We start from the raw sequence: 13,203 nt of genomic DNA on the forward strand, positions 1-13,203 counted from the left end.
ACGATATATCGGCCACCATATCGGTATCGGCCGATAAATGCTCTCTTCTATTCCTATTCTTAATTAAATATATGAAATGATATGTGATCATCCTGACTTTTATTTGGTTTTATTGTACATCTCAAAAATATCTGTAATAATATAATTCATGCAATCAAGTGTTTTCAATCTTTAAGACATTACAGACACCCGAATATCATCATCTTCATGCGAGGGACTCAAATCCTAAAATTTAAAAGGCATTTATATAGTTTCTTGTAAACACCCAACGTACACTTCGGAAAACTAATATGCCTAAAGTATGTGTCTATTATGTTTCTTTCTACTCATTATAATACTATACTGTTATAGTACTGTATTTATTTATTCACTCATTTTTTTCTTATTTATTTTAATCTGATGTTTATTCATGTACTTTAAGCTTATTTTCAATTATTTATGATTGATATGATTGAAATGAGCCCGCCAGCATACTTCAATGACTCTTACCCAGTCTTGTGTCATTTCCTTCCCTGGGTACAGTATGACTCTGAGAAAATGGGAAAAGTGCGCTCTGAAACACCTTAAGCCTGTGAATGAACATTCACAGTGATATACACATTCAAAGCGCTTACCTAACGCTGTGCAGAAACAATGTCCAATAGTCCAACTTCCTTGCTTTGTCCCCCTTCCCAACTTCACAAGCGCTCCCAGACCTCTTTCTCTTCCCTAGTCTGCAATTACACTGGAACGCGCACACAAACACACGCCTGCGCGCAAATCACACAACAGGCTGATGCAAAAATCAGTCTTATCTGCAAATGAAGTCTTAAGTATCGCCTGGCACTACTCCTATCGCATTGCCATGCTATACATGTAACGAATGGCTGTGCATTGGTGGCAAATCAGTGACCGTGACTGAGGTGCACCGGCCCTCAGACGTGGCCTCTTCCATGACCTCCAGCACTCTCCCATGGGTCTCCATCTCGTTTTTAGCCAGTTTTCTTTGATTGAAATGCACTTTGGCCCCAGAGCACAGCGGTACCATGGGGTCCCTCAGGGCCTGAAGGCTTGCCATAAGGAGCTGAGACACAGTTCTCTGGTTTGTGTTTGGTCTAAAGGAGGGAGTTGTCGCTTCTGAGGGCATTATAAATTTCAATAAAATTTAGACTTCCTCTCGAGACATTCGAAACCTTTATGAACAAACCAATGAACGTGAGAAAGTTTTTTGTCTTAAATAAAAATGACTTTGCAAGGACAATAGCCGGATACAAACGTCTTGGAAAAATGAAGTACCTCTCAACCGCTTTTACACACGTGCAAACATAAACAAACACGCATGCACGCACGCTAACTCCCACCCAGGATTTCACCTACCTGGGATCCTTATGAATGACCAGCCGTGTCTTTGCTGCAAGGCCATGACGCCCCCTGGGCTCTGAGGGAGGAAGGCCCGAGAGCGTTGAGCCCAGGCGCAAGCCAGCTCGGGGGATCCATACAGGAAGCACTGCTTGGCAATGAGACTCCCTCCATCTCGTATTAACCTCCATTCATACTCGGCGCTGCGATCCGCACAGTAGCGTTCCATGGGAACTGAAGTCACCTAGGGAAAGAAGAAAATCCCTTAGTCAACACCTCCGAGGCTGTTTACACTATCAAAGTGTCTTTCCTCCAGATAATTGGCATCTATTTCCCTTAGTCTTTTTATCACTAAGGAACACCAAACAAATTGGAGCTTGAGGGGGGGAGAACAATCATTTCCAGTTGTCGAACTTGCACACACACAGAGGCACGCACAACCCTGTCTTTCTGACATTTTGTCCGAACCCCGCCGCTCTGGCAGGAAAGCGTGGCAGAGGTCAACCATACTAACAGCGCTAACAGGCCTTTGAGTAACAGATGACCATTTCCTGTAGTGATTCACACCGCTCACAACCCCTTCCACTGGTTGTTTCTTTTCTCTCCCTCTTGCTTTATCCCTCTTTCAGCTTTATGGAGAATTTTATGGCGTGCTGACAAGCGGATGATATTATCTTCCTTTCATTCTTATCTCTGATGAAAAACAGCTCAGCTTTGGCTAGGCTTTCGGTTTTTACAGCTGACCAATAGGAGCACGAACACGCAGATGTGGCCATAAAAAGCCAACAGGGTCAAGAGTCCCTCATGAATAAAGAGAAAAAAGGCATCTAATCTATCTTATCACTTTCCCACAGTGCCCATATGCCCCTGGTGCCTAGGGGCCGGTGCCAACGCGGTGCCAATTCTCACATCACTCCCATGAGGCCAGACACAATCCCGACTCTCTGGGCTGGGATAACACAGAGATAGCCTCACATTAGCCAAGTTAACAGCAGATGTTGGAGGAAAAAGAACAGTTTCTCATACATGACTGAACCATTAACGTTGCGTTGATTCAGTACAACCCCACTGGTCACGTATAAAAGATTAATATCTTGACTAGCTTAAGTAAGAAGTTTTCCTGGCTCACTGTCTTTTGTTGGATCTGAAACAACCTTCCTATCTACCAATCCGATTTTAAGATTAGGTTTAGTGTTACGGTTAGGCTTAAAGGGTTAGTTCACCCAAAAATGAAAATTAGGCCATAAATTACTCATCCTGGATAAATGGATAAAGGCCTTCTGTAGTAAATCAATGTGTTTTTGTAAGAAAAATAACCATATTTAAAACATAATCAATTTAATTTAGCTTGCGCTCACTGTTATACACGGAAGCTGCTCCAGGCGGATGAAGTAGGAGTTCAGCGCTGCGCATGCGCCGATCAGAAGTGACGAACACGGAAGCGCAGGGGAGAGATCAAAACAAAACAACGGTCACTTATTAGAAGTACAAAACGAGGATTTGTAAAGAAGAATGTCAGAGGATTTCGATATAAGCCAAGAGGAGACTGGTTTTCATTTGCTAAAGTAAGGAAACTTTGCTTCCTTTGCTCCTGTTAACAAACGTTGGTTTTCACAAGTCTCACCGGCACATGAGCAAAGCTGAACTCCTACGTCATCCCCCCGGAGCTGCTTCCGTGTAAAACTGTTGCTGCAAGCTACATTAAAGTGATTATTACGTTTTGAATATGGATATTTTTCTTACAAAAACGCATCGATTCACTACAGGAGGCCTTTGTTCACCGCCCGGAGCCATGTGAGACACTTGTTTTAATGGATGGGCGCTTTTTATTTAACTTCTTTTGGACTGAAGCACTGCAACACCCACTGAGTGCCATTAAACAGCTTGAAAGATCACAGACCATTTTTAATATAACTCCAACTGGATTCGTCTGAAAGAGAAAAGACTTATACACCTAGGATGCCTTGAGGGTGTGTAATTTATAGTCTATTTTTCATTTTTGGGTGAACTAACCCTTTAAGGGCTTGAAAAAGATTCTGATCAAACTGTCATTTGATAAAAGATCAAATTTTCTCAGGTTTAAAAGGTGGGTCATTGTTAGGGTTAGAAAAAGAGCAGAGGTTCAAACTTGGAAAACAATGAAGAAAACTATAAATTATAATTAAATAAGCAGAATAAGAATATAGAAGAATTATAACGTTATTAGTTTTATAAAATAAAATACTATAAAATATAATTAAATATTACATGAAATTATAAGACAAATAAGTACACATAAGAATACTGACATTACTATTTATATAAATAACTATTATTATATTATTAATTACATAACTATAAAATCTAATAAAAATATGTAAACACAAATTATAATATTATTGTAGAAATAAAATTATAATTATAAAAAAATTTGAAATGAGAATTAAAATTGAATCAATAGACTAATTAATAAAAATAATTAGGCTTTTATAATAAAAAGAAGAAGAAGAAGAAGAAGCAGAAGTAGTAAGACTAAGGATAATGTATATGTCATTGTTTTGAGAATTAGTTTTTTCAATCTAAAAAGATCTGAAAACCACTCAGATTGTTTGGCTAGAATTGTTTGATAGGAATGTTGATCTTGAAGCAAATAATGTTGTCAGTCTCAACTACCATGTCTCCTTTAGTACCAAACATGTGATTTCACAATATCTCGATAATATCCCCAAGTCTGCAAGTATCCCAAATGGCGGTGTGGTTTTTGATGGGCTGTGTATTCACAGCCAGAGAAGCAGCCCTTAACCAAGACCTCTGATTTCTCACTGGTGGGCTTGTGTTGTTTGGTTACTCTCCACCGGGGTCATGATCAGCTGAGCAGAAGATCTGTCAGGAGGTCAAAGAGGATAAATAAACCAGGCTTGTACTGAGGGCCACACAGAGAAGTCTTTCATTTTGGATAGCAAGTTTGTTTCTGAGACAGTGGGAGATCCCTGTCAGCATCTGACCACCCTCAGCAGACTTTTGCCAAACTGTTACTGGATACTGAAAACAGAGTTACTGCATATAGAAATCTGGATTTATTTCAAACCGCTAAACTGAGTGAAAGTTCTGCCAATCAATATGGTCCACTTAGATGTTTTTGGAGGGAAAGGTTGTGTGTTTCTCACCCTGGGTGTGACGGCGAGTAAAAACTTGGGTGGTTGGGTAGGCTGGCACGGTCTGAAGGTTTGAGTGGATGAGCGTCTGCTGTGGATGACCACGTCAGTGTGACAGATCAGCGAAAACCCTGTGGACGTGAACACCAAATCCTGCAGGAAAGAAAGAAAAAAAAGTCAGTATAGCATATTACACCCTACTAAATCACATACTGTCAAAACGTCAACACGTATGACTGAGTGTGTGTGTGTGAGGTTGCCCATTTTTCTACAGGACGTGTGAATTTGTCACAAAGGAGTACATGGGCCTGCAGCACCTCCTAGTGATCTCACTATCCTCTACAACGAGTTACTCCTAATCTAATGTAAACCCAACTCCCATCTCATCAGCTCCATTTGTCACAAGTCAAGAGGTCACACTGAGCAGAAGTGATACCCTAAATGAGACCACAGTGGTAACAGACGTCCAGACGGGGTCACCATCAAAACTACAGCTCTAATGACCCACATGAATCATAAAGACCAGCCTATATAACTGCCTGTTTCCTGTCTGCATCCACAAAAGTGACAAGAATAAACAGACATGTCAACTTCATTTAGAGGAGGTTGTGAGCTAATGATGGATGAGGTGTGAAAGACATGTGATGAGAGCGAAAGAAAGAAAAGAGAGAAAGTGAGAAAAGAATGAGAGTGAAAATGAAAGAAAAAAGAAAGAAAAACCAAGAAAGTGAGAGAGAAAAGAAATTTTAAAAAAGCAAATGCAAGCAAAACAACAGCAATAACTAAAAGAACAAAGGAGTGGAAACAGAGAGCAGAAATAAAAGAATGGAAGAGTGCAAGAAAGAATAAAAGAACAGAGGAACACAAATAAAGTCAAGATGGAACAATAGGGGGTAAAAATAAAAACAACAAGCAAAAAAGCAAGCATGAGTGGAAAAAAATGCAAAAAGGCAAGATAATAAATGGCAGGAAAGCAAAAATGAAAGAACAAAAAGAGGGAGAATGAAAGAACAAATAAACAACAATAAAATGAAAGAACAAAAAAGCCAAGAAAATTAATAAATAAATAAAAATTAAAAAAGAAAGAATAATAAACAAGCTAGAAAAACTGAAAAGAAAAACAGACAAAGAAAGAAAGAAAAAGCAAGAGAGAAAGTGAGAAAGAAAGGAAATTTAAAAAAGCAAAAGCAAGCAAAATTACAGCAATAACTAAAAGAATGAAGGAATGGGAACAGGGAGCAGAAATGAAAGAAAGGAAGAGTGCAAGAAAGAAAAATTAACAGAGGAACAAAAATAAAGTCAAGACAAATAAAGTCAAGAAAAATAGGGGGAAAAATAAAAATCAAAAAGTAACTACGAGTAAAAAAAAATGCAAAAAAACAAGAAAATTAAAAATTATAAATAAAAAAGCAGACTTAAATTAATAACAAAGAAAGAAAGAAAGAAAGAAAGAAAGAAAGAAAGGTGCTGTAGGGCAGTGTCAGCAGGAGTGCTTGTGTCTCGTTTCATAAAGCACAGGCTTGAAACTCTTGCCAGGACGTCAGTGAGAGTGACCGTACAAACACAGATGAGGCATCAATACGCTCCAGCATCCAGAGCCCTGAGATTCTCACAGCACTGCTGCCTGCAGCTGCTCACTGACTGATACAAATACATGAAACGCTAATTACCATACAACAACACACAGATCAGCTCCATCTGCACAGAGAGGAGGATCCCTCGCTTTACATTCAGCTCTGGACTTGAGCAATACGTGATTATTCACAAATCACACACTGCCAGCTTAAATTTAGTGTTTGGAGAAAACTGAACTGCTCCAAATTGTGTCTGGGGGAGATCTGAAATAGTAGAAAAAGGCAGGTGCTTTCACTTTTGTCACTAGTTAGTATAGTTTATGGTTCTTTACAAGTCTAACGGCAGGTCTCTGAGTGCTCGATATGGGCCAGTCCACACGGGGAGCTGACTGTTGTGGTGTCGTGTTCCCCATCCATGGCCCAGTGGAGCTAGGAGACGCTTGTGTGGTATAAAAGCTGTAGTGGGAAGTGGATAATATTACACCTCAGTCAGCACCTTCTGAACACAGCTTCCCCTGACCGTAGCCTGAACGCACGCCCGCGTGCCAAACTGCAGGTTAACCCCTGCCGCTGTTTGGCCTGCAGGGGACGACACTGTAGCTTCTGGACTGGGACATCCAGCATCACTTCCTCTATGGTCTTTCCATTCCCCGCTAATTAGTTTGGACCTTTGATATTCCCATCAGCATTTGATATACAGCAACACTGGAGAGTCTCATGGGTGAGTAGAAATAGGTTTCCACAACGACATACGAGCCTTTGCCGCTAATGAAAGATGAGGGTCATTTAATCTGGTTCGGTGGGGTAACCCAAAGCAAGAGTAGACCTGTGCACTCATACATAAACTCCAAAACGGTGGATGCAAGAAATATGATTTTGTGCAATCAAATCTTTGGAAGATAGTCAGTTTTGTTCGAGCATGCTAACTAGACATCTAGAAGCAAGTCTGTTCCACCGTGTCTTTTGAGTTATGCCTGAGAAATAACCAGTACTTATTATTTTTGGATGTACCTTTTGACGAGATCGTATGCCAATAATGAGAAGTCTAGGGGACGTACACACAGAAGGTGTTTTTTGTATTCCACTGTACTGCTTTTCGTATGTTTTTCTATGCATACATGTTACACTCGCGTCTTCCATCTCACAATATCTCGTGGATCACGGCATTCCAAAAACGTGGTGCTTGTGTTAAAAGAACTTTTTTTTCCCATTCCATTCCCTGCTTCTCACATCTTTCAACGCAATAACTGTGTAAATGGCTCCTGGTTCTGCAGAACTACAGTAAATCAGAGCAATGAAGCTGTTGCATCTGCTGTCATGACTTATCTGACATCATTTTACAACTTTTGTAATCTGTCACGGTTCTGACAAAAGAACACTTACAAAGGACAGCATATGGCAGACGTTCTCTATCAGGAGGGGCCTCAGCAAACTTCCAGAAGGGGCCCAATAAATGTGAAAATTACTTATTTATTTATATTAATGAATATATAAAATGTAATCAAAGGGTTGTTGAATAGTCTTGGACAAAGTGGGGCCTTCAAAAGGTTTGAGAACCATTAACATATGGTGATTAAGGCATCTAGTAAATATATAGTCAGTTGACAAAGCAAGAAAAAGGATGACAGAGCTCACCTGTAGAATAGGACTCCTGTGGACATTTGGGTAAGATGTTGGCCGGTTAAGCCACAGGATGAGATCTCTGTGTGAAAGACACAGCTTGCCTAACCGGGCTCTCCCTTTAGCCTCGTTCTCCTGCACCCCTTCATCCCACAGGCGGCTGTGGTGGAGCCGGTAGGCCGATTTGAAGGACAGATATAGGGCTAACCACCTGAGAAAATAGGAGATTTTATTATCTAAACAGCTCTTAAGTTGCTTTTGTTTGCCATAGGAAACAATGAATATGCTGAAATACACCCAAATCTCACCTTAATGCACTCAGTTATGCATCTCAAGTGTGGCAATAATTAGATTCTTATTGATATATTAAGTGAACTGTCCTGTTCTTTGACTGACGGGAGTGTGGCATAACTTACCTCACTAGAGTCCCCTGAAGCATGATGTTGGACATCTCAGCAGGAGACACATCGATGAAACGCAGGAAAGAATAGCTGCTGCCTTCATCGTCAGCTGTATCAGTTGAACATATGATCAGAAATTAGATACGTTTACAAAATCAGAATATAATTGTTGAATAATAGAGACTTACTTTTTCGGTGAAACAAGGACTGGTGAATGTGTTGAGCAGAGAACGGAGAGAGCAAAGTCTGCTTCAGCCTGAGGAGTGAGAGAATAAATAAAACAATGATTTAAAAAAAAATGTTGTATAACATTTTGATGGAAACAACCACGCCACGCTATTGGTTAAGAATCACCCTAAAGGTTTGTTCACAAAGCATGATAACTACAAAGAACTGTGACAAAAACTATAAATTACAGTTGCATGCTGCAGTTACAGTTGTGCTCAAAATCATTCATACCCATGGTAAAGATGATCAAAGACGACTGTGAAAATAAATCTGCTTTGGTAATCCTTTTCATCTTTTATTTTAAAAATATACAAAAATGTAAGCTTTCATTGGGAAATTACAATTTAAAATGGAGGGGAAAATCTCATTATGAAATAAATGTTTTTATCTAATACACGTTGGCCACGATTAATTATACCTTTTTATTCAATACTTTTTGCAACCTCCTTTCACCAAGATATCAGCTCTGAGTCTTCAACTTTAATGCCTAATGAGATTGGAAAACACCTGACAAGAGATCAGAGACCATTCCTTCATACAGAATCTCTCCAGACCCTTCAGATTTCCAGGTCCATGTTGGTGCTTCTCCTCTTCAGTTCACCCCATTCATTTTCTATTGGGTTCAGGTAAGGGAACTGGGTTGGCCAGGGCAGAAGCTTCATTTTGTGCTCAGTGACCCATTTTTTATTTGATTTTGATGTTTTTTTGGATCATTGTCCTGTAGGAAGATCCAACCACGGCCCATTATAAAATTTCTCAGCCTTTTTTGATCGAATTTACCAATTGTATGTAGCACAATTGTATGTTGTCTGCTGGATGCTGCTTTAAACGTTCTGTTAAGCTGACAATGTTTTTTATCGTTCATTAGCTGGAAAAATATATATATTGCTCTTTATTCCAACGAGTTATTCCAACAATATTGTTCCTCTGTGTATATCTGTGGTGTGAACTTCCCTATTCTTACAGGATTAGAGCGGTTCACTTTATAGTTATCATCCTTGGTGTGAACAGGCCTTAAGGAAGGTACAGTAAACCTGGGAGCTACATGGAGATCAACTCACTTGGTCTTTCCGTGGTCAGACGTGTGGAGGATGGCGTGCCGGAACAGAAATTTGGACATGATGAAGGGCTTCAGGGACATGTGGAAAGGCGAACGTATCTCCTGACGCTCAAATAGGTCTGGGTGGTTACAAACCTTTTAAAGTTGAGAAAAACATGTTTTAAAAACAGCAGCTCTTCATTATATGCACAGTAAGGGTTTAAAAGGTCACACAGGCTTTAAAGGGATAGTCCACCCAAAAATGAAAATTCAGTTTTTTTTTACTCACCCTATTGTGGTTTCAAACCAAATTTAAATTTTTGGGTGGACTATCCCTTTAAAACTGACAAACCCGGCCTCACCTTCCTGAACTGCATGACAAGGTTCATGAGGCTGCTAGTGGTGCTGTGGGCCTGCTGGGCCGTGCCCATTGATGACTGCAGCAGGTCCTCGATGGAGATCTTGTTCTTTAGAGCCTGGTAGAGCAGCCGCTGTCTGCTGGTCAGCTGGCAGTATGTCAGGATTTCAATCTGAGAAGCAGGTTTGGAAAATAAGCAACATAAATATTACATACATAGACATTTTAGGTATGAAAGCATAATTTTGAGAGAGGCTATAAGACATCACCTTGTCAGAGAGCTCGTTCTCCACATCCTTCTTTATTCTGCGCAGCATAAAGGGTTTTAGGATCATGTGCAATCTGGAAAGTTGGTCTGAAAGGGTAAATCACGTCAAGCGACAGAAGAACATGAGCAAAACATGAAGGCTTTGCTTGCTCAGCGTGAGTGCTGCTGTTTTAATATTACATGTTATTAAATTATATTGCGGCTGAAAACCCACATCATATATAATAAATTAATTATGTTGGCTTGAGAAAACCAACAAACTGTTCTTAGATTTAATTGTATTATTATTATTATTATTATGAGATTACAATTTCTGATACAAACTCCTCAGTAGCAAAACCTAACAACTAGCTTAGGACAGGCTAGCTAAATGCTAAAACATACAAGCAATGCCTAACAATATGCAAGCAAAATGATAGAACTATCTATCTGATAGACTAGATGAAGAATAGATGAGGATGACTTTTAAAACTACTTCAAACTGACAACCTTCAAACTTTAAGCTTTTTAATCTACTTCAGACTTTCTATCCTGTCTTTCTCACATCAACATCCATATTTGTCTTGACAAACTTTTTTTAAAATAATTTATTTGACTACATCGTTCCACCCTAACACATATTGTAACCTACTTGGAGATCAAATGAGCAGTAAACAATTTAAAGGAAATAAACACAAGAGTTGACTGACTTTCATCAATAGCAGATTTGTTTTCAGCATGACTCTCGATGTCCTTGGAGAACCACTCGTTGAACTCCTCGTGAGAGTCAAATAAAGTCGGCATGATGAAATGAAGCAGGGCCCATAACTGAGAGGAAGAACAACAACGTCAGCTTTTTCACTCGCACACGTGGACTCTCAAACAAGGTCTCACATGATTACACTTACTTCTGCCATTGTGTTCTGGATTGGCGTCCCTGTTAGCAGAAGGCGGTTCCTGCACTGGAACTGAAGGAGAATCTTCCATCGGACACTGCCAAGAATACCCAGACACAGCTACTAAGACCTCCCAAGCAAGCAGCAAGCTGAGGTTAACGGAGGATACAACTCTCGACATGACATCAACACTCAATGCTGAACTCTGTATCCTACAGGTATTCTCTTCAGAGCTCACTTCTCAGACTTGGTTAAGTCTTTCATTGATTATGGGGACTTTAGATACTTAAAAGCTCACGAAAGCCACTCTGACTGCCTGTCGAGACTCTGATTGGGCAATAAATCATGTTCCACCACAACAGAAGCTGCTGGCACATGTGCTGTCATCTCCAGAGAGGCACAAACTCACACTCAGAGCTCGAGAGGCCCTCATTCTCTGAAGGGTTCCAGTTCAGACATAGTGTCACTGAACTGACTATAACGACGGGGACATAGAAAATCTGAGATGCACCAGTACTGGAGACTCCCTGGAGCATCTGGAGCTTTTTATAAGATCTTTTTCCCTTGTTGAAAGGTTCAGCTAAGGATGCATATCAGTGAGACAACCAAACTTTGGAGCTATAATTGCAAGAAAATACAGTGATTAACTGCCTATACTTGGCCATTTTAAGATTATCAGCAGTGTGGCAGTGCCAGTTCCCAAACATTTTAAGTAAATACTATGTAAAACAAAGTTTTAAGCTTTAAGGGGTGAAATTCTATTTGTATATGGAACTGTATTCAAATTATATGTATTTTTTGTTTTCAGTTTTTCTTTTATGTTATGCTTATTTCATTTTGTGTATTTTTCTTCGAGATTTGTTTGTATGTAATAATCCCATATGCTTTGCATTCAATCATTTTGTTATTCCAAAAATTATTTACATATAGTGCTACATGTATACATATAGTGTATGTGTGTAAAGTAAACATTTTAAAAACTGCTATTTTAAATTTTAAAGGGGTCATATGATGCTGCTAAAAAGAACATTATTTTGTGTATTTGGTGTAATGAAATGTGTTTATGCAGTTTAAACAAAAAAAAAACACACATTATTTTCCACATACTGTACATTATTGTTTCTCCTCTATGCCCCGCCTTTTTGAAATGCGTCGATTTTTACAAAGCTCATCCGTCTGAAAAGCGAGGTGTGCTGTGATTGGCCAGCTATCCAGTGCGTTGTGATTGGCCGAATACCTCAAGCGTGAGACGGAAATGTTACGCCCCTCACATACTGTTGATGCCATGTCCAACCAGAGCGACGAGACATAAACATTACAAACCAATTACAAACGAGGCATTTGTTGCATCCAGTGGGGACATAATTACTGATTATAATGACTTATACTGTCTTTTTACGCGTTGCATTGCGCCGCATAAAACATAAAACTCTGTCTGCATTTGTGATCGGAGAAATGACAAACAACAAGTGCTACTCTACTGCCCAAAACTCGCGTTTGAATCATCAGTGGCAACGAAAAACACAGCGGCCTAGCGTGAGGGGAAGCCCCGGCTTAGCGTGCGCTGAGGCCGGGATAGAGTGAGCTGAGGCGGGCTGGACTCCGCTTTGTCCACGGTGAAAGTTTATGTATTCCCTCAGCGACCAGCACAGATCAGCTCCAGGCATGACGAAGCAGATATCGTCCTCTTTTGGAAGACCAAACAAAGTAGTTTCACTTTCACAACGAAGCACACAGCGTCTTCAGCGTGTTTGCGTGAACATTTGGGCGGCGTTATGCAAATCTTCCCAGATCGTGACGTAGATATGTGGGGGCGTGTTAGAACGAGCCGTTTTAGGTAGGTGTGGTTAACTCTGAACTTTTATAAAGAATATCTCTTTAGTTTTGAGACTTTAGTGTTTGCAACTTTACAGATCTTCTTTATGCACCAAGAGCTTGTAACACTCCAAAGAGAAAGGAAAAATTGAAATCGCATCATATTGACCCCTTTAAAAGTACTAATCGAGAGCTAATTACCTGGTGCTGCTTTTCAGTGCCTGGGCCTCGTCCAGAACCATATACTGCCATTTCACCCTCTGGAAATACTTTACATCCTGCACCACCAGTTGATAACTGGTGATGACCACATGAAACGGTGCATTCTGGGTATACAGGGTTTTCTACAGAAGCCAAAAAAGGATAAAATATGGTTCAAGTAGTAGATTTCAATTTATCTGATATTTTAGAGCATAGGTCTTCAACCCTGCTCCTGGGGACCCACTGTCCTGCAAAGTCCTGGCCTGTGACTTTTCATGTGAAGGTCCTGAAGACCTTGATTAGCTGGTTCAGGTGTGTTTGAATAGGATTGGAACTGAACTCTGCAGGACAG

The 13,203-nt window shown here is 40.0% G+C and overlaps 1 protein-coding gene across 3 annotated transcripts in view; it reads right to left on the minus strand.

The window, feature by feature from the left end:
* The window catches only part of ino80 (INO80 complex ATPase subunit), a 42,313-nt gene that overhangs the window by 19,372 nt on the left and 9,738 nt on the right, over window positions 1-13,203 (minus strand). For all 3 annotated transcript variants that reach the window (XM_016247383.1, XM_016247384.1, XM_016247382.1), the window contains exons 17-27: window positions 12,852-12,994; window positions 10,848-10,932; window positions 10,650-10,767; window positions 9,962-10,047; window positions 9,697-9,864; window positions 9,357-9,490; window positions 8,256-8,323; window positions 8,083-8,176; window positions 7,682-7,877; window positions 4,485-4,625; window positions 1,357-1,582 (exon numbers count right to left, since the gene is read on the minus strand). In XM_016247383.1, the coding sequence (XP_016102869.1) occupies window positions 1,357-1,582; window positions 4,485-4,625; window positions 7,682-7,877; window positions 8,083-8,176; window positions 8,256-8,323; window positions 9,357-9,490; window positions 9,697-9,864; window positions 9,962-10,047; window positions 10,650-10,767; window positions 10,848-10,932; window positions 12,852-12,994 (1,459 nt within the window). The remainder of the gene's footprint in view (window positions 1-1,356; window positions 1,583-4,484; window positions 4,626-7,681; window positions 7,878-8,082; window positions 8,177-8,255; window positions 8,324-9,356; window positions 9,491-9,696; window positions 9,865-9,961; window positions 10,048-10,649; window positions 10,768-10,847; window positions 10,933-12,851; window positions 12,995-13,203) is intronic.

This window comes from Sinocyclocheilus grahami, unplaced genomic scaffold (assembly GCF_001515645.1).
Source record: "Sinocyclocheilus grahami isolate Dianchi unplaced genomic scaffold, SAMN03320097.WGS_v1.1 scaffold833.1, whole genome shotgun sequence".
Lineage (NCBI taxonomy): Eukaryota > Metazoa > Chordata > Actinopteri > Cypriniformes > Cyprinidae > Sinocyclocheilus > Sinocyclocheilus grahami.